Source organism: Castor canadensis, chromosome 4 (genome assembly GCF_047511655.1).
Source record: "Castor canadensis chromosome 4, mCasCan1.hap1v2, whole genome shotgun sequence".
Classification (NCBI taxonomy): domain Eukaryota; kingdom Metazoa; phylum Chordata; class Mammalia; order Rodentia; family Castoridae; genus Castor; species Castor canadensis.
The window spans coordinates 151,636,650-151,658,713 of record NC_133389.1 but is presented as its reverse complement, the minus strand read 5'-3'; the positions used below and the strand labels follow the sequence as shown (position 1 = coordinate 151,658,713).

At 39.2% G+C, this 22,064-nt stretch overlaps 1 protein-coding gene across 1 annotated transcript in view; it reads left to right on the top strand.

The window, feature by feature from the left end:
* Positions 1-22,064, top strand: part of C2cd6 (C2 calcium dependent domain containing 6) — a 73,166-nt gene that overhangs the window by 34,032 nt on the left and 17,070 nt on the right. Inside the window, exons 5-9 of the mRNA XM_074071415.1 lie at positions 9,628-9,750; positions 10,688-10,732; positions 12,025-12,093; positions 14,886-14,965; positions 18,515-18,661. Coding sequence (XP_073927516.1) covers positions 9,628-9,750; positions 10,688-10,732; positions 12,025-12,093; positions 14,886-14,965; positions 18,515-18,661 — 464 coding nt within the window. The remainder of the gene's footprint in view (positions 1-9,627; positions 9,751-10,687; positions 10,733-12,024; positions 12,094-14,885; positions 14,966-18,514; positions 18,662-22,064) is intronic.

Below are 22,064 nucleotides of genomic sequence, written 5' to 3'. Positions count from 1 at the left end.
AATGTGGCCATCAGTAAACTTCCACAATCTGTCTGGTAGAAAATTTGCTCCTTCATTCTCAAACCATTCCTGTTCTTGTGAAGTATACTGTGGGTCCAATTCAGATAAGGGGCACAGGAACAAGGTAGCTGCCAGAGAGGCCAAGGCTTGGCCTCCTGTGAGGGCTGCTTGCTTGGCTTCCCCATCAGCCTTTTGATTTCCTGGAATAGCTGTTGTCTCCCCTCTGTAGTGCCCTCAACTGTTACTCACTTAGGGGCCTGTACAACTTTTAGTAATTTTAGAATATTTTTGTTCATATTTAACACTTTTCCTCCTTAGTTAGAGATCCTGACTGGTAGTGGTCATGCTTCAATGACAGCATCCAGAGTCCACTACTGTATATTCGGTAAAATGTGTGCCATCCCGGACAAAGCTGTGGCCATCTGTGAAATACTCAACATCCAGATGACTGGTTGATCAAGTCTGGCCAACTGGAGGACACCTCATGCATGATCTCTTAAACAGTCATGTTCTCATAGGCCTGAAAAATAGGGTGTCAAGATTTACAGTCTTAACAACTGCTAGCTGGACATGTGGGTTTTCACATAACATGCTCTGATATTTGACCATTCAGGAGTTTGTTAACCAATAATTTTCTTTATATTCCATGAGAGTCAAAACAGAGTGGAGAACTCTGACTATGAGTTCTTGTCCCAAAGTAAGTTTATCTGCTTCAGCCACCAAGACTGTAGTGGCTGCCAGGGCACACAGGCATGACAGCCAGCCTCAGGAAACTGTATCAAGTTGCTTTGATAAATAGGCTATCAGGTGGTGCCAGGAACCTAGCAGCTGGGTCAAAACTCCTACAACTGTTCCCAGTCTTTGATGTACATATAGGAAGAAGGGCTTCATCATATCTGGCAAGCCCAGAGCAGAGGTGTTTTTGAGTGCCCTCTTAGTTTCTTTAAAGGCCTTTTTTTGCTCCTCTTCCCATACCATGGGTTTCTGTTCTCCCCCTTTTGTGGTTTCATAAAGGGGTTTTGCCAAGAAAAAGTAATTTGGGATCTAGATCTTGCAGAAACCTGCAGCTCCTAGAAATTCTCTAATCTGTACAGTGGCACATAAGGGGGCAGGGACTCCTCAGGATCCCCCACTAATATGAGTTTCTCTGGCTTTTTACATTTTTTCCTATACTTGGAGGGTGCTGCTGCTCTGACTGCCATAACTTTACATGCTGTAATCTCCATTAAACCCCCTCTTAAAGTTCTGGGGGGAGGTGTTCTTACTCTGACCTCCTTCCATTCCTCCTGTTTGCCACACGTCTACACAGAGATAAAGACAGAAAGGATAAGGGCTGTGGAGAGGAGGTAAGGAGTCCTCTCTGGCACAAGGGGAAAACAAATAACACAACTTGTTTCATCTGTTTCCAGCTGCTCCCCCACTCAGGGATTTAGGTGTCTCTTGGCCATAGTGAATCCATATAAGCCCCAGACCAGAGGCCCTGTTAGGGTTCACCCTAGACCATATGAATTCACCACAGACCCATGGATTGGGACTCCACACTCACTTTGTAACCAGGCTACATCTCAGGCTTGCACTTTCACACACTCTCACATGGCAAGTACTTCCACACTGCTCCCTGAAACTGAAAGATAAGGTTTCACTCCAAAAGGTGGTTACTAGGGTGTCTTTGAGAGTTGATCAGACTCCCCTTCTGCCTCATGAGGCAGACCTGAATTTGAACCTAGGTTCTTACCAGTCTGATGAGTGGGGCTCCCAAATTGGCTCCTGATCCTTTCCAGGTTACTTTGTGCAACAAGAACTCACCTCCTCAGTCTACCAGGAGAGAGGCTCCTCCCCTGGATCAACTTGGTCTGGTAGTGCCTGACAGGGGCAGCCCTTCTGGTAAGCTGGGGATGCTGAGCCAATGACGAGGTGAAAATACTACCCTCCAAATCCTGGGATGGCCCCCAGAAATGTTGCAGGAAGGCTAAAACAGAGAGGGCACCAAAGCTTTCAGAAAGCAAGTTTATTAAGCAAGCCAACAGCAACTCAGTGGACTTGAGTCCAAAGGCTGAGCCTTGAGAACAAAAGGGGCTTTCCTTATATACCATTTCAAACAGGTTACAGAAGTGGGGGAGTACATCTTGTCCCATACATAATCACATATTATTTCATTGGCTGCTTTAACCTCTGGGGCAAGGTGCCCCTTCCCTGGTCTCCAGGTAACATTTCCCAACTGTTTTTTCTTTGTTTCACTGTAGCACTTATTAATCTCCCTTCCTCCTCCCTGTCTTCCTGCCACACCTGTACACCCATAGGCTCACAAAACTGCATCATACATGGCCTGTGGTCCCTGATGGCCCCATGATGGAGATAGGTAAGGAGTTCTCTCAATAGGGACTTTGAGATCTCCCATTGGGGAGAACCCATTTTCCCTGTTTGGTTTTGATTGCCCCAAGTTTTTTTAGTTCTTCAGGAGGGGTAAAGATAGGGGTAATGGGAGGAGCAGGAAGGTGTAGATTAGACAGAAGACCAGGACCTCGGTGGTGAGAGCAGCCTGTTTCGCTGTCTCATCTGTGAAAGAATTTGCCCGAGCCTCAAAATTTACCTCCTTTTGATGTCCTGGCACATTGACTATGGATATTTCTTTGGGTAGTTTTAGGCTTTCTAGTATTTGTTGAATTAATTCCCCATGCACCAAGTCTTTAATCTGGATGGATTAAATCCCATTCCATCCAGATTTTTCCAAATGTGTGGACCACACCAAACTCATATTTTGAATCAGTGTATATGGCCCCTTCTTTGTTATTTAAGTGTTTTAAGGCCAGACTTAGAGCAAACAATTCTTGAGTCTGTGCTGACCAATTGTTGGGGAGTTGGCCTGATTTTATTATAGTCATGGCCTCCTGGTCTACAATAGCATATCTATTGTGTCTTTTTCCCTCAATTACCCAAGAGGATCCATCCACAAAGAAATGGAACTAGGTCTGGAAAGGAGTTTCCCTGAGTTCTGGTCTTATTTTTGTTTGGTATTTAATAATATCTAAGCCTTTATGTTCTGGGGCTCCCCTCCCTTGCTTTCCCATCAAGAAAGTGGCTGGATTTAGGGCTTCATCAGTAGTTAAAGTCAGGTTATTCTTTTCTAGCAAGATAACCTCTTTTATTATTATTATTCATTTATTCATATGTACATACATTGTTTGGGCCATTTCTCCCCCCTGCCCCTTGTCTCCTCCCTCTCCCCCCCACCACCCTTGCTTCCAGGCAGACCTTTTCTGACTGCATCTCCAATTTTGTTGAAGAGAAGACACAAGCAATAATAAGAAAGATACGGCCTTTTTGCTAGTTTGAGATAAGGATAGCTATACAGAGAGATTCCTAGCATTGCTTCCATGTACATATGTATTACAACCCAAGTTAATTCATCTCTACCAGACCTCTTCATTACTTCCCACTGACCTTCCTATAGTGACCTTTGCTGTTTTAAGGTTACTATATTAGCTCCTGTACAGTGGGCATGTCAAACACTTTCAAGTTTTGGGTTTCCTACCTTTCCCTATTCCTCCTGTATGTATTCTCCCCTTAACATGTGACCCATGTCCAATAATATTACTGTATCTGTTTTAGTTCTAAAGTCAGCATATGAGGGAGAACATACAATTTTTTAGGCCTTCTGAGCCTGGCTAACTTCACTTAAGGTTATGTTCTCTGGTTCTATCCATTTACTTGTTTGTTTGTTTTTTTAAATTAATTAATTAATTATTTTTATTATTCATACGTGCATACAATGCTTGGGTCATTTCTCCCCCCTGCCCCCACACCCACCCCATCCCTTCTCTCTGCCCCCCACCCCCTCGATACCCGGCAGAAAGTATTTTGCCCTTATCTCTAATTTTGTTGAAGAGAGAGTATAAGCAATAATAGGAAAGAACAAGGGTTTTTGCTAGTTGAGATAAAGATAGCTATACAGGGCATTGACTCACATTAATTTCCTGTGCATGTGTGTTACCTTCTAGGTTAATTCTTTTTCATCTAACCTTTTCTCTAGTTCCTGGTCCCCTTCTCCTATTGGCCTCAGTTGCTTTTAAGGTATCTGCTTTAGTTTCTCTGCATTGAGGGCAACAAATGCTAACTAATTTTTTAGGTGTCTTACCTGTTCTCATATCTCCCTTGTGTGCTCTCACTTTTATCTTGTGATCAAAGTTCAATCACCTTGTTGTGTTTGCCCTTGATCTAATGTCCGCATATGAGGGAGAACATACAATTTTTGGTCTTTTGGGCCAGGCTAACCTCACTCAGAATGATGTTCTCCAATTCCATCCATTTACCAGTGAACGATAACATTTCGTTCTTCTTCATGGCTGCATAAAATTCCATTGTGTATAGATGCCACATTTTCTTGATCCATTTGTCAGTAGTGGGGCGTCTTGGCTGTTTCCATAACTTGGCTATTGTGAATAGTGCTGCAATAAACATGGGTGTGCAGGTGCCTATGGAGTAACCTGAGCACATTCCTTTGGGTATATCCCTAGGAATGGGATTACTGAATTATATGGCAGGTCTATGTTTAGTTTTTTAAGAAGCCTCTGTATTATTTTCCAAACAATACTAGTGTACATTCCCAACAGCAGTATATCTTCTTACTTTAGGATCCTGGAATCTGTTAGCCATCTACCCATCTTCTGGTTTAAGATCATTTTAACTTAATGGAGAGTACCAATAAATAGATTTCCTCCAAAGTTGATTTTCCTACTTTCTTCAGTTACAAGGCCTGTAGCTGCTACTGCCTGAATGCACTTAAGCCAACCTCGAGTTTCAGGATCCAGAAATTTAGATAAGAAGGTCATGGGTTGACGTTGACCCCCATGTTTTTGGTTAGCACTCCAAGGGCAACTCCCTTGTATACATTTACAAAGAGGCGAAAAGACTGTTCAAGAGCGGTCAAGGCTAGCACCGAGGCTGTGATAAGGGCTTGTTTTAGCTCATCTACTTGTTTTATCTCTTCAAGGGTCCAAAGGTGGAGGTCTGGTCTCTTGGGTCAACTTGGGATACAAAGATTTAGTTTTAAGGGCATATGAATCTATCCACAACTAACAATATCCCACTAAGCCAAGGAACTTCTTTAGTTCTTGTTTTCTTCCTGGGAGTGGGAGAGTAGTGATTCCTTGTGATCTTTCTGCACCAATACTTCATTGGCACTTACTGATCAAATGTCTCAGATACTTCACTTCAGTCTCAGCAAATTGTAATTTATTCTTTGAAATACAAAGTCTGTAGCTTCCCAGGAAATTTATGAAGCTAATGGTTGTATTAATCACCTCCCCCATTTATCTCCTGACAAAAGTAAATCATCCACTTATTGGAGGAGATACATGTTGGGGTCTAACTTGAACTTTTCTAAGCCTTGTTCTAAAATCTGGCCAAAAAGATGAGGGGAGTCAGTAAATCCCTGGGGAAGGACAGTCCACTTGTACTATTGCTTGCGTCCTGAGTGGGGGGGGGTCTTCTCATTCAAAAGCAAAAATGTCCCAACTGTTCATATCCAATGGGCAGGCCCAAAATGCATCCTTTAAGTCTATCACACTAAACCACTTGTGGTCATATGGAATTTTGCTGATGAGATTGTAGGGGTTCAGGACTACTGGCTGTTTTGACAGTTCTAAGGTCTTGAACTAACCAGTAGGACCCATCCATCCTTTTGTTGGGAGGAATGGGGTATTGAAGGTAGATGTGCAAGGTTCAAGGAGCCCATCTTGTATCAGTCCCTCTGACTGGTTTCAAACCTATCTTCCCCTCCATAAGAATAGGGTACTCTTTCCTCCTAACAACCTCTCTGGTCTTCTTTAGTTGAACTTTGATGGGTGTAACTTGGAGGCCACCCCTGTTCCTGTCTCTAGCCCAAACTATTGGCTTGTTCTGCCTCTTAGCCTAAGGGGTAAGCAAATTTAGGGATGCTTGTATTCTGTCTCTTTTTACATGTAAGCCAGTTCCTAGTTGGGTCATTAGATCTCTCCCAAACAGATTGGTACCCACCTTGGGGACTAGGAGAAATTGTATCTTAGTGGTCCTGTTTTGCAAATAAATGTCTGTTTCCTGTAATATTTGAGCTGGAAAGCTTTCTTCTTTTACTCCAGAAACTAACAATCTCTCCAGGGAATAGATTAAGCCCCTGGGCAGAAGGCAGAGAGAGGAGCTGAGTTAATCAAGAAAGTGAAAATTTCATGTTGTGGTCCCACTTCTAAATTTGTCAAGGGCTCTGAGTGGGACCCTTCAATGTGGAACTCCCGTATTCTTCATCAAAGGTCATCAAGGGAACTGTTTCCCTTCACACTCTTTCCCATTCTAGACATTCTTAAAGTGTCTAGTCTTTCCACATTTCAAGCATTTATTTTCCCTTCTTTGTTCCATCCTCTGATTTCCTGGTCTCTTAGACCCTGATGCAAGGGGCCAGGCCAGTCAAGGTTCAAGAGGGTGCTGTTTGGCCTTACCCTGTTAACCTGTTTGATAGCAGACAACATAATCTTTGCTTTTTGGTTTTGTTTTTCTTCATTTCTCCTTATAATCCCTCTCCTAATAATTCCTCTATAGATCTATTTTTCCAGTTCTCTAATTTTTATATATTTTTTTGTTATATCTGGCCAGATGTTTGTAACAAAGTGAAACTTCAAAATCTCCTGTCCTAAAGGATCTTCTAAAGCTAATCCAGCATACTTCCTCATCAGGTCCTTTAAGCTGCTCATGAACTCAGCGGGTCCCCCATCCTTCCCTTGTCGGACATTAAAGGTTTTAGAGAGGTTTTGTGACCTTGGCACTGATTCCCGGATTCCCCTTATTATTAAATCTCTCAAGTGCCTCATATTTTCTTGATGTTCTGGGGTGTTGTTATCCCCATTGGGGATCTTGATTAGAAAACTTAACATCAGCCACTGGGACACTGTCCTGGGGGATGTTCACGCTCTCAGATAGCCATTGCTGCTCTGTGGATCATGGCTCTTTCCTCCCCTGAGAAGAGAATTCCCAAAATAGCCATTAACTCAGCCCAGGTATATAACTGTGGTCCCAGAAATTGATCGACCTGTTCTGAAACCCTGAAAGGATCCTTGAGAAGGGGTCGCATCTCCTTTTTAAAATTTTGGATCTCAGAGCTGGTAAGAGGGGTGTTTATGAATCCAATTTCACTTCCTCTGAGTGGAACCTCCCTGAGGGGAAAGAGGGAGTGGGGTTTTTCTCTTTCAGACTGAGGAAAAAGTAGATTCTCAGTATCTTGATGACACTGTTCTAATTCCCTTTGAAGTCACAGTAGAGAGGGCTTTCGGGCAGGGGATAAAGAGGTAGGGAGTTGAAGAGAGATGGAGTAGAAAGGCTTGGAAGGAAAGGTGGGGAAATGGGAGCTTGGGGTAGGTGGTATAGGGGCCGATGGTGCCTGAGCCAGAGGAGCAGTGAGGTTATGGGGGGTGGGGAGGGAGGAGAGTAAATCGCAGTTAAGAGTTTCAGGGTTTTTTTCTTCTTGTTTTTTTCCCCTTCTCTTTAGGTGGAAACAGGATTTTGGGACTCTGTTTCCAACAGAGGGCATATTCCATCTCCTCTTAAGTGACTGGGTTCTTGTCATTTACATGTTCAATTAATAGTTGGCAGACCCAGTCCTCATCAGACCCAAATTTTGGCCAGATAACCGAAGGCTTTAAGTTCAGTTCTTGGATCCAGATAAAACAACAGTATTTGACCATTCTTTGTTTCTTTTTTTTAACTCTTTAGTACGGAGGCTATCATTCCAATATTTTAACATATTTCCTAAGGATCTTTCAGAGGGTATTTTATCCTGATTTTTGTTTGTTGGCCTCCCTCTTTGCTGCCTTTATTTCCCATTTCTCCATTTTGGTCTACTGCTCTGGCTGTCTATCAGGAGTTCAACCCCCCCCCACCCCCCCCACCCCCCCCCGTTTTGCCTTGGAGTTTCTTGCACTCTGATTCTTTTTCACTTTGTCCATCTCCAGCTGTGTTCCTTGCAGGAACTTGAGGTATCTCTTGGCAGCTGGTAGGTCAGTATAAACAACCCTTGACTTGGGATAGATTCAAGAATCTAATTCTGCCTTAAACTGTATGAAATTGCCACGGAACCATGGATCAGGACTCCACTTTCACTTCATATCACCCAACATGTCTCATTCACACATCACATAGCCTCCAATATTCTGTGTCTTGGTCTGTGCACAAACCTACATGGTTGCTGTGGTCCCTGTCTTCAGAGTTCTTTTAACCACATTGTCAAGAAATCCTGGAGTCTGAGTTCATTTGTGGATCTGGATTCTGGAATCTGAGTTCATTTGTTGTCACCATTAGCTGAACCTTGGGGCCGCCACAACCAGGCAACAGGATGAGTCTGCCTGGGAAAGGGCTGGGGTCCCCCTTCCCAGATGGAATGTAAAATCCTGGCCAAGTCCCCAAATTGTTGAAATTAAAGATCCTCCAGTGCTGATAACAGACACATGAGAGACAGAGAAAATCTTGGCAAGGCAATTTCTTCTAATCAAAGGGTGAAAGTACATATTCACTCCAGCTGAATGGACACATGAGCACAAAATGGCCAACAGTGGCTCCTCCTTATATCCCTTGTACCTACCCCTTACCTGGGATTTGTCCAGGTCAAAGGTTCACAATCTCTCCTGATTGGCTAAAAGGCTTGTGGGATGGGTTAAGGCACAAGGTTTGGCAGGGAATTTTCATGGGCAGTGGAGCTGTACAAGAGTCTGCAAGAAGAAACAGGAAACTTTTAAACAATAAAAGCCATCCAAGATGGCAACATGAGGAATTTTAGGCAATCTAAGAGGGCGACATATACTTTGATAGAAAAGATCATTTTTCTTACAATTTCAACCATTGAAAAAACCCTATGGAATCTTGGGAGGCATGAAATTTTCTGATTTATAAAAATGTATATAAAGTTTAAAGGTTGTATAATAATGGTATTATGCTATAGAGCTCAGGGTTGGGAGAGTTTCAAGTTCAGGCAATGGTATATATTTTATCAAAAAGTTAAAGAACAGAAACTGAAAAGGATATCAGATGTTCTTTAATATTAGATATTTAGATAACCTACATTTAGATTACCTGGATTACTTGGATTTCATATTGGATATTAGATTACCTTTGATAATGTAATTTCAGTAGATTGTTGAGGGAAGAGTCAAAAAGAGAATGTGCACTGGGCGCCAGTGGCTCATGTCTGTAATTCTAGGTACTCAGGAGGCAGAGATCAGGAGGATTGTGGTTCAAAGCCAGCCTGGGCAAATAGTTCTCAAGAGCCCATCTTAAAAAAACCCATCACCAAAAAAAAAAAGAAAAAGGTTGGTGGAGTGGCTCAAGGTGTAGGTCCTGAGTTCAGACCTCAGTACTAGGGAAAAAAGAGAACATGGGCAGGCAACAAATGATTCAACAAGATCATAATTGGTATTAGACATCAACAAGATCCCGATTTATATTGATATTTAGGGTATATGTAACTGTGAGCTTGAAAAGTTACATACTAATGACATACAAAATTAGTAATTCACTATGCACATAATATAGTTTGACTGTTGAAAATTGTATCAGAAATTTAGATAGAAAATGTAATACTTCTTTTCACATGTATATTTTGAAATTGAGGTTCCCAGACGTCAAGAGGATGAGCGGAATAAAATTTTTTTGGAACTAATGCAATATGACGAGACAGGAAAATTTCCTACCTTGATAGGGAGTGTTGAGGTACATCTTTATCAAATAATTCAGGTATGTATAAAAAGAAGTCTTTTCACCTTTGTACCACACTGTCCAGTTGTTGGTTATTATGATGTATTGTACCCGATGGACTTCTTTTGTTTATCATCTACCTTCAAACTCATGTGCTTAGGAAACAAAGTTTTCACTAAATGAAGATAAGTGAGTTAAATGTCTGAGAATTGCCAGAAAGCCTGAGGCTTAAAAGACGGAATTTTTTACTCCCATGTGAAATACTATGATTTGAAAGCAACTGAGAGGAGTGTGTAGTCAGCGCTTCTGCTGACTTTGAGGTGTGTGGTCTTTGGAGAAGGAGTGCTTTCTTGTGAGGGATCTCTTGTAGAGAGAAACATCATAATCTCTGTGGTGAGCAAGTCTCAGGGAAAGCAGATGTGGAAAGAATGTTTCGTGAAGCAGTTAAAGATGTAAGGTTGTTTGTTAACCATAGAATTGGTAGTAGTGAAATTGCTGGAGAACCATGGGATGTTGGATTAACTAGTTAATTCATAGGACTGCAGAGATGTCCACAGATGGTGACCAAGGATACCAGAGATTTACCTGGTTTAAAAGATCCCAACAGTCCCTAGGGGATGAGAGAGTCACTGTCTTGTCAGGAGTCAGTTTGTTTTGTATACTTATGTTTAAGTACCCCCTCAAACGACTGTTAGAACAACATGGCAGTTGTTCTAAGATTTCCCAAAGGGGAGCTGTAACTAGCAGAAACATTTTGGTCTAAAACACAAATGCAGACATTAATGTTTGTTTGTTATTGCACCTAGAATTTTTTTCTATCAAATACTCATTATGTTTATATTTTAGTTATTAAATTCATATGTGTTTGAAAAATGATTACCTAATTTTTAGTTGTAATATAGTTTAGGTAATATACAAGTAAATACATGAATAATTTTGTATTTAAGACTTTTGTTACTTATTACTTTTTTTCTAGAAAGGATGTTTTACTGAAGAATTACAAATACTACATGACAACACAGTAAGAAGTTTACTGAAACTTCCTAAGTTTTGTGCACATGTAATCTTTTCTTAACATTTCACAGAACTTTATTCTGGTGGTGTTTGTAACTTACACTTTTTTATTCTTTGTTACCCTAACAGTCACTGTTTGAATTAGTAAAAATGTATTAAGTAGAAAGTACATTATTTGCTCACAAAATATTTACCCTATGTTTTCTGCTATATCACTGCTAAATTGTGAAAGAGAAAATTAGAAATCATTGGGCAAGAGAGTGAAATGCCTCTGGCTGCTTCTTTGACTGCAGATCACTGCTGAATTGAGGAAGTATTTTACTGCTGGAGAGTTTCTGAGTAGCTATTTATAGCTCTTAATTTCTTTTTAAGTCCTTGAAAAGTACTAGCTTAATTAATTGATCTTCTGTTTCAAGAGACTTCTCATGGTCAAAACAGGCAAGGAACATAAGGTCATCACACCTGACACTGTCCTTCACGTCACACATGAGCAACTGGGGGTTCAGTGAGGTGAGATCACTTGTTTAAATCAAAACTTTATCCGAGGGCTGAGAGCATGGCTCAAGTGGTAGAGTGCCTGTCTAGCAAGCAGCAGGCTGTAAGTTTAAACCCCAGTGCCGTAAAAAAAAAAAAAAAAAAAAAACAAGAAACCAAACCAAACAAAAATTAAAAAAAAAAAAAACTTTATCTGAAAACAAGGGTGGAGGTGAGGGGAATGTGAGTAAATAATGTAAAAAATAAATACATATATATGAGTGTGTATGTATTTATGGGTCAGAATGAGCATAATCCTATTAACAATTCTAAGTTGATATCTCCCATATTTTTATCATATAGTATTAAATGAACTTTAACATGAAAGGATCTAACATTCCAGGACTATAAAGATTCTTATGTAGGAGCTTTTTGTATAAATGCTTTCTTTTTTAAAATCGGGAGATTCATACTTTGACTTTTCTAACTTATGTATTTATGAAGTAAAAAAATAACACTTTTTACCATTTCCCCAGGAAGATAATCTTTTTTTTTTTTTTTTTTTTTTTTTGGTGGTGGTACTGGGGTTTGAACTGAGGCCTTGTGTTTGGTAGGCAAGCACTCTATTGCATGAGCCACTCCACCATCCCTTTTTTGTGTTGGGTATTTTCAAGATAGGGCTTCTAAACTGTTTGTCTAGACTGACTTTGAACCTTGATCCTTCTGATCTCTACCTCCTGAGTAGCTAGGATTACAGGTGTGAGTCACCAGCACCTGGCTAAGATATTCTGATCAAACAAAAAAATAAACTTGCCACTTGTTCAGTTTGTCTGCAGAGTGGATGTGGAATTTATGTTCTCCTATGGAAACTTTGGTTATGGATTTTCACATCAGGTTAGTTCCCTTTTATAAAAGTTACTTTATTTTAGTTTTTCAGTCAAATCACTTCTAAGCCTCTATTTCTCCAGTTTGATTTTTTTATTTTGGTGATACTGGTTGAAACCATAGCCTCATGCTGGTTAGGCAGGCACTCTATCACCCAAGTCACCCTGTTAGCCCTTTTTTTTCATTGGCTGTTTTTGAGATAGGGTCTTGCTTTATGCCTGGCAAGCCTGGGCTACATAGTGAGATCCTGTCTCAAAAAAAAGTGGAGTCATTGATGTTATTTGAATATTATTTTGTACTCTGACTATGCATCCTCCTTTCCACTGTGGTTATTTTCTACATCTGGTGATATTTGAACCCTCCTTGATTTAGCTAGAGAGTAATACATCCTAACTTTGGCTTGCTCCTTAAGTTTACTATTGTTACTGGAGTGTTCACTACTGTTACCCAACTCTGGGAGGTCCCAGCAAATTAGGTGTGACCATTTACTCCAGAAATAAAATGGAAAAGTAATGGTGGAAAGGCAGGAAAGGGATTTAATTTTCAATGTGATTGTACTGGAAAGATGAAGGAGACCAAGCAGCTCAGTCCGTTTTTGGGTTACTGACATGAACTTTAGATTTAAATAGAGGAAGCATTGGGGCACAGGGTGAGAAGTATACATAACTAGCCAGGCGCTGGTGGCTCATACCTGTAATTCTGTCTACTCAGGAGGCAGAGATCAGGAGGATCATGGTTCGAAGCCAGCCCAGGCAAATAGTTTTCGAGATAGGATCTCTTCACGAAATTAGGGCTGGTGGAGTGGTTGAAGGTGAAGACCCTGAGTACAAACCCTAGTACCAAAAGAAAAAAAAAAGAAGTATGCATAATTAAACAGTCTAGGTTAAACTATGGTCTGGCTGATTTTGATCACTACTGGTTCTGCAAGATGGCTCTTGAAGGTTCTTACAGTCTGAGTCCCATGGAATGTTCACTCCTGCTTAGGGAGGGGGTAGCCTTGGATTTGGTTACAGGGTAATTGATCCCATTTAGGGGGTGATCTCATTATGGGGCAATCTGTCTATGAGACTGCACTGTTCCTGGAATCCAAGGTGACTGCAGGTTTGGAGCTGGGATTTAAGACAGAACACTGTAAAAGCTGACAGTTCAATGTCCCTGCAGATCTTGACAGATACTCCTTAAATGATTCACATGCCTGGGTGCATTTGAGCAGGAAACTGACCCAAGGTGAAGGAGATAGAGACATAATGAAGGAATGAAGGCAGAAGTGCCAGGCTTTTATCCTGCTTTTAGTTACTTTTGAAGGTCCAAGTAAGGAATCAATGCTTTTTAGCAAAGCAACTGTTGTCTTTGTTACTCTACCATATATCCTATTGCCATGAACTTTTTGGGTACTAACCTATGTCCTTCTCTTTTATTACGTCCTTAGGCCAGATTTCTAGAAAAGCAATTATTGTTGAAACAATGACTTTTTCAAGGTATTATTCTAGAAAGTTGTATCAATAGATACTTTCACTGAGAAAGAACTCTTGATGTCCCTGATATTATCATAGCTTTGGGATTTAAAAATCCAATCCTATTAGTGCTGCTATCAAGGAGAAATGATCCCTATACTTTGTATGTAATCTTTCATTTCAAACTTCTGCTGTTATTTTTATAGTCTTGGTGTTTTTAGATAATTAATTGAGAGTGGAGACATCAGTCTTATTAAATAACTACTGCTATGTTAATTGAGAAATCTGTGTGCTTTAAAATTTTGCCTATAGTATATCATAATGGTTTTTAATACATTTTGAATCAAAAGTAGGTAATAGACCTACAGTGGCTTATGCCTGCAATCCTAGCACTCAGGAGGGGGATATCAGGAGGATCACAGTTTAAGGCTAGGCTAGGTTTAAAAAAAGTTTGCTAGATTAGTTCTCAAACAAAAAAGTTGGGTATGGTGGTGCATGCCTGTCATCCCAGATATGTGGAAGTGTAAATAGGAGGATCCAGGTTCAGGCCCTATTTGAAAAATAACTAAAGTAAACAAGCATGGCAGCGTGGCTGAAAGTGGTAGCGTGCCTGCCTAGCAAGTGCAAAAGAGTAAGTAATACAGAGATAAAAGCCATAGGAAACTTTTTTTTCCTTCTCTGCTTTGATTTTTATTTCTTCTGCTATTTTCTTTATTTTGTTCTGATAAATTAAGCCTTATAGGAACTCCTCTAATTATTAGTCCTTTTTGTGACAGTCATAGATAATGGGCATCAATTTCAGAGGTAGGTTTTGTGCCCAAACATAAGCCTAACATGTAAATGTAGCCATTCTTAATGAGGTAGATCCTTTTCAGATAAAACTAGGCAAATGTTGTCTTATGTAGGTGTTTTCACTAGAAACAAGGAACAAAGGTATTGTATGAAAAAGAATGGGTATGTAATAAGAGTTCAACTTGATTTTATGCCTGTGAGCCTTTCAGTGACATAGTCTCCTAGTTACCTATCCTGACTCTGTACAAAGAGCACCACATTTGGAGCAGGAAAAGCTGCATTTATACCCTGGCTGTCTTGAATATTGTGTAACCTTGAGCAAATTACTGATCTGTAATCATGTGTAAAATAGGAAGTTACCTACCTCATAATTTATTGAGAGGATTAAGTCCTATTAAAGGTATGAACTGTTTAGAAAATATTTAGTACTCAATAAATTAAGTTGCTCTCTTTATTCCTTTCTTCTCATTTAAAGACTCTACCATAGTCTTGAGGAATTAGTAATACTAGAGTGAATTATAATTAATGCTAAATTGTGCTTATGTTTTTCTTCAGTTAAAACCTCTTCAAAAACATATTCAACCATCTATGTTTATGAACATTGCACCACCTCCAGAAAGAACAGATCCGCAGACGTAAGTGTTTTAAGTCTCATTAATATGCTTAGATCATGTGGCAGTAAAGACTTTGGAAGAACATTTTAATTATCTTAAGACACCCTAAGAACATGACTAGAATGGGCTAGAGTCTGAGGTAAATGGTGCACTGAATTAATTTGTTTAATAAGGTGGGACAAAATTTGAATTTCTGTGTACGGCCCTGGAGAAAGGAGGTGAGATCTAGAGATAAGAGAGGGAATATTGCCTTCAGGGCTGAAGGAAGGGATGGGAGTGGTAGCTTAGTGAAGAAAGTTAGCTAGTGAGATACTCCTTTTGGAAAAAGAGGTGAGGGACTGTTTAAGGCCAAAGTAACTAATAGTTGTCAGTTTTCTGTTTTTCAGTATAGTAATGTTACTCTTACCTCAACACCAATCTAATTGCTACTTCCAAATTAGCAGTAAAAAGTCTATGATAGGCTGGGGTCATGGATCAAGTGGTAGAATGCTAGACCCTGAATTTAGTCCCCATACTGAAAAAAAAAAACTATGATAAAAAATGTCGCTAACAAATGAGAAGTAATTTAAAATATAGTATGCCAGTCAATATTGAAATTTTAACAGTAAAAATAGATTCAAGAAAAATAAGCACCTGAGAAAGAAATTTAAAACATTATCCAAGAATTAAAAAATGAGAAAAATCTGAAATAGTATTGAAATAATTAGATATGGGATAGAAAATTGTGCTCTGAAGTATTTATTTTCCTATAGTCTCATCACTGAGTGTCACAATACAATACATTTTATCCATTTGATAGTAGTTTTTTTTGGAAATAGTAAAGTTGGATTTTTTCCTTATATTTACTGACTTTTTTCTCATCTCCATCCATTGATTCAACAAACATTTATCAAATGTCTGCCATATCTCTAAGATAGTGCAAATATCAAGATAAATGAGATCTGGTTCCTGATCTCAAGCTTGTGGTTTAATGCAAATGTGACATGCAAAAAATAATAACTTCTGGGTACAAGTGGTTCATACCTATAATCCTAGCTACTCTGGAGGCAAAGATCAGGAGGATTGTGGTTTGAGGTCAGCCTGGGCTTATTAGCAAGACCCTGTCTTGAAAATATACAATACAAAACAGGGCTGGTGGAATGGCTCCAGCGGTAGAGTGCCTGCTAACAAACATGAGGCCTTAAGCTCAAACTCCAGTACCACCAAAAAAATAAATAACTATTATTATAAAACAAATGGATAAGAGCCCATCAAGAGTCAAACATAAAGAAGTATAGGACAGCCAAAAGCTTTTAATTCTTCTCAGGAGAGTTAAGGAAAGAATTATCGGTGAAGACTCCATAACAGAAAGAATGAAGTGGGGAGATTTGAACAAATTGGTAGTAGTGTTTTGACTGATTTTAGAGGGGTAGGGGGACACAGTCCCCAAAGGGGACTCATATATAATAGCAAGGACTCCTAAGTTATGTTGTGAGAGTGAACAGTCAGCAGTTGACTGAGTGGCTAAGAGCAGAAGAGCAAGAGGAGATGAACTTGAGGAGTAGGGAGAGGCAAGATACAACAAATAAGGATTCAGGCTCTAGAGTTAGACTGGATAGGGTCACATCCTGGCTCTGCCATGAGCTAGCTGTGTGACCTTGGGCAAATTACTTAGGCTGTTTATCCTTTATTAATTGAATAGGATAAAAGTTAAAGCTATCCAACTTAGTTGCTATGATAACTGAACAAGGTACAGAAAGCCTAAAGCCATGCTGAGGTTATTTCCCCAGTTCCAGAAGGTATAAGTGGAACATATAATGCTCAGTAGCTGGCAGAATTCCCATACTGGTTCCCTAACCTGTGGAGTGAATGACTTCTGTTGTGGCCAAGTAGAAACCACCATAACCACCTCTACCTAGGAAAACAATGAACCAAAAGTAATCTTGTATTCCTGGAGGAACTGCAAGATTAATGCCATCATTAAGGATTTAAAGAATGCAGGGTTGGGGATTCTCATTCCATCTTTATTCTGTTTGATTTGTGCAAAAGACAGATGAGTCTTTAAAGAACAGATTCACAGAGGATTATTGTGAACTTAATTAGGTGGTGACTAATTGCAGTTGCTGTAGCAGTTGTGGTATCATTGCGTGAACAAACTAACATGTCCCCTGGTATCTGGTGTACAGCTATAGATCTGGAAAATACTTTTTTCTCCATAGTCGTTAATGAATACCATCAGTAGTTTGCTTTTATCTGGCAAGGGGAACGATATATCTTCAGTCCTATGTCATACTGTAGTTCCCAGGGATCTTGACCATCTTTTTCTTCTGTAAGATATAGCACTTGTCCATTACTTTGATAAAATGCCAGTTGGATCTAGTGAATAAGGAACAACTACTCTAGATTTTTTTGATAAGATTTTTTTTTTGTGTGTCTTAAGAGAGTGGAGAAATAAATATAACAAAAATTTGGGAGCCTTTTACTTCATCTTCCTTTTTTTTGCAGGGGGGAGGGAGTTACTGGGGTTTGAACTCAGGGTCTTATTCTTGCTAGGCAGGCACTCTACCACTTGAACCGTGCCTCCAGTCCCTGGAGGCCTTTTACTTCAGTGAAATTTCTAGGAGTCTAGTGGTATGGGGCACATTGAGATATCCCTTATTAGGTGATAGATAAATTCTTTCATCTGACCTTTATACAAACAAAAACCAAAACACAATATCTAGGGTGCTTATTTGGATTTTGGAGGTAACCTATTCCTCATTTGGCTGTGTTCCTCTGTCCCGTTTACTAAGTGACCCAAAAAGCTGTTAGTTTTGAGTAGAGCCCAGAGCAAGAGAAGGCTCTTCAACAGGTCCAGGTTTCTGTGCAAGTTGCTCTTCCATTTGGCCAGTATAATCTGACAGATCCAATGTTGCCTTACATGTCAATGACAGAAGGAGATACTACTTGGAACCTTTAGTAGGCCCCTATAGGTAAATCACAGACAAGACCCTTAGATTTTTGTATAATTTTGGGAAATAGAAAATGGTTCATTCTATTTTGGACATGTGGCGTTTAAGTTGTTCACCACTATGCTTAGTAGACTAGTGTTTAAGAACATGAGCTTTACAGTCAAAGAAACTGTGCTCAAATGTTATCTTTGCTACTTCTCTGTAAGACTTTGAGGGGAGTTGTTTAGTTTCTTATATATAAAGTAGGATCTAATAATTCTCATCCCCTGGGCTTGCTTTAAAAATTGAGGTAATGTACATAGTCATATGAACTCAGTGCCTGGCACACAGTATATTTCACAGAATTGATTGTTTTAAATACTGAGGTACTCAGCAGAAAGATTTGACTGAAAATGGTGGGAGAGAATTCTGGTCCTCTCCTTTTCCATCCCTGATCCCTATGATCTTAGTAGGAAGAACAATCAAGAGAGCACTTCTCTCTCAGGATTTCTGACTCTTCTCTTCTTTCTTAGCTCTGTCCTCTAATGGTCCAAGGTGGGTAGGTCAGCTGAAAGTACCAAAGAGAGGAGTAAAAGCTACTACTGATTTTAAAGCACACTTTTGCATAATATCAACATTTAACTTTATTACCATTTTGCAGAAATGTTATTACACCACAGCCAGTAGAATATCCAGCATTCTTATCTCCAGACCTGAACGTTACTATTGGAACTCGAACTGATGTGAAACACCCTAACCAGACACCTGTAGTGCGACTTGAAAAACTTCAGCAACAACCTCGGGAAAGGTAAAAGGCACAAATTTCATTCATGTGTTATTTGTATTATAACTTATTTTATTCCTTTGAGCCATGAGTTTCTGTTTGTCTAGAAATATTCATTGTGGTATAGTTTCATGGGCTCAGATTATTTTTTAGGAAATTCAGACGTTTTGTTTGAAAATATCAGTGTTATGACAAGAAAGGAGGTGAAAACTCATTTATAAAGAAAATATAACAGTTGTTCTCTTCACTCAACAATGCAGTCCATAATCTCAGGCTCTTTTCTGTATTTCTCATTCTTTTTTCTCTATGCTTAAGTCTGGATATTTTCTAGTTCATTGAGTTCTTGTTTCTAATCTGCTATTGCATTAATTAAATTCTCAATTTCAATTACTTTCTTTTTCAGTTATGTAATTTCCATTTGCTTGTATAGTTTCTTTTTTTGTGTGGTGGTACTGGGGTTTGAACTCAGAGCCTCAGGCTTGCTGGCCAGGCTCTGTACCTCTCGAGTCACTACAACTCATATATTTTCTACTTCTCTGTCCAGATCCTCAGTCTTGTCTTCTAATCCCTTGAACATACTAATCATTGTGTTAGCCAATTCAGGCCATTATAAAATACCACAGGCTAGGCTAACTTATACTTTAGATATTTACTTCTCATACTTCTGGAATCTGGAGGCCCAGAATCATTGTGCTGGTTGATTTGATTTCTACTGAGGGCCCTCTTTCTTGCTGTATACTTACATGTTGGAGAGAAAGAGAGAGATTATCTCTCTTATGTCTCTTCTTGTATGGGCACAAATCCCATTCATGATGGCTCTACCTTCGACTTCCCAAGGTCCTGCATCCAAATATCATTACAGAAGAGATTAAGGCTCAAACAAATTAGTTTTAGAGGACAGAAACATTCAATCCAGAGCAATCATTGCTATTTTAAAGTCCAGGTCTGATAACTTCATTGGATCTCATGTAAGTCTATTCCTATTGCTGCTTTTTTCTCTTAGTTTTTGGTCAGTTCTTATATTCTGTATGTGTAGTTGTTTTTACTAGTTGTAGACACTGTATTTAAAGATTTGTAGAACTGATCTGAGGCTTTTGACCTAGACTGCAAAAGAGATTGCATTTGGCAACTAGCTAAGCTAGGAGCACTAGCAATCTCAGATCATTTCAAGGCAATTGAGATTGAGACTGAAGTGATTTGAACCTGGGCTTTAATTCCTAGTCTTTTCCTGTTTTATTCTTACTCCTAGTACCAGAACTGGAACTGGTGGGGGTCAATAGAGGCAACCTGGTAATGGCCCTCTCATAGCCCTCGGAGATCCTAGCTGAAAGTCTGCTTGTTTATTGGGCTTATCATCCTCAGAGAGCCCTGAACTCTGGTTATTGTTGTATACCTTGTATACCTATCTTAAAGCTCTGCTCATCTCACCATCTTGGTCACCACAAGTGCCTTGAAGAAAAATGGCACCAAGTAATGGACTCAACATCTCTGGAATCTTGGATCTGCAAATTCTCACTCTGTTTATAGCTCATTGGTGCTTCAAACACAACTTTAGAACATTTTTTGTCCAGCTTTATTATTGCACAGTGAAACAGTTGGTCTGAAATAACCTAGCAGTCCACCTGAGCATTTAAAAACTATGTGTATACATATTTTACTCACATTCATAAATTAATTCATGAACATGAGCTGAATGACCAAGGAACTCCTTCTAATCTGATGTTTTATTTAACAAACATTTATCAAATACTTAATGTGTGACAGAGACTACCCCTAAGTATCAGATATACAATGGTATACCCTTTTTTTCAATAGTACTGGGGCTTGAACTCAGAGCCTCATGCTTGTCAGGCAGGCACTCTACCAATTGAGCCACGGCCCCAGCCCTTTTTAATTTAGTTATTTTTAAGATAGAGTCTTGTATTTTTCCCAGGCTGGCCTGGAACATGATCCTCCTATTTATGCTGAAATAACAGATGAGTGCCACCATGTCTAACTATTAGTTGAGATGGTGTCTTGCAAACTTTTTGCCTGGACTGGTCTCAAATCACAAAGTTCCATTCTCCATCTCCTGAGCAGCCAAGATTACAGGTGTGAGCCTCCATGTCTAGCCTGAAATGGTATGTGTTAAGAACCATAGCATCTTTCTTCAAAGAACTTAAGATTCTAAGAGGTAAAGATAGAAAAATGTGTAAACATGCAGAAAACAAGTTAAATAAATCCAAGGGAATATGGATAAGCAGTTCAATAAGGCACAGAAACAATTAGATGAACTCAAAGAGGTTACAAACATCTGAATGAAATAAAGATACAAAAAAAAAAAAACAACAAAAACCAGATAAATGAAGTAAAACAACACAAGGCATGAAAGAGGAAATTAACAAAGAAATAGAAAGTCTCAAAAAAAAAAAAAAAAACCCAAATGGAAATTCTAGAAATAAAAAGCTCCTTAAGTCAAATAAAAAGCTTAAGTCAAACAAAAAATACAGTTGAAAGCCACTCCAACAGACTGGGACAAGTGGAAGGCAGAATTTTAGGACTTAAAGACAAAGCAGATATACTAGAACAAAACAGATGAACCCAGAGACAGTAATGAAGAAGTATTAATGTAATGTGCAAAAACTCTGAGACTCCATGAAAAGATCAAACATAAAAAGTATGGGCATTGAAGAAGAAGAGATGCAAGCCAAAGGAATAGGAAACAGATTCAACAAAATAATTACAGAAAAGTTCCCAAATCCTGAGAAAGAGATACCCATCCAGGCACAGTAGGCCTTTAGGACACCAAACAGGCATGACCAAAATAGAACCTCTACATGGTATATGATAGTTAAAACATCATGGAAAGAATATTGAAATCTCCAAGGGAGAAGTGTCAAATTACCTGTGAAGGTAAAGCTATCAGAAAGCAGATTTTCAACAGAAACCTTAAAAGCAAGAAGGGCATGGAAAGAAGTATTTCAAGTATTGAAAGAAAATAATTTCAAACCTAGAATACTCTACTCAACAAAGCTATCATTCATAATTGAAGGAGAAATACAGTCCTTCCAGCATTAAACAGAAACTAAAACAATTGATCATCAATAAGTCAACATTCCAGAAGATACTCAAAGGAATACTATACATAGCAGATGAAGATAAACATAACCATAAAAATACATGGCATGTATATATATATATTCATTGGGAATAAATGAATCTCACGAGATGGAGAAAAGCAATTGTAGAGTAGGAAAGAATCGAACACACACATCAAAAGCAACAAAATGGCAGGAATAACGACAAACTCTCAATATTAACACTGGTTGTTGATTATCTCAACTCCCCCATCAGAAGACAGACTGGTGAGCTGAACTGAAAAGCAAGGCCCAATGATTTGCTGCCTAGAGAAAATGCATCTCGCTGACAAAAAAAATAATGGTTTATG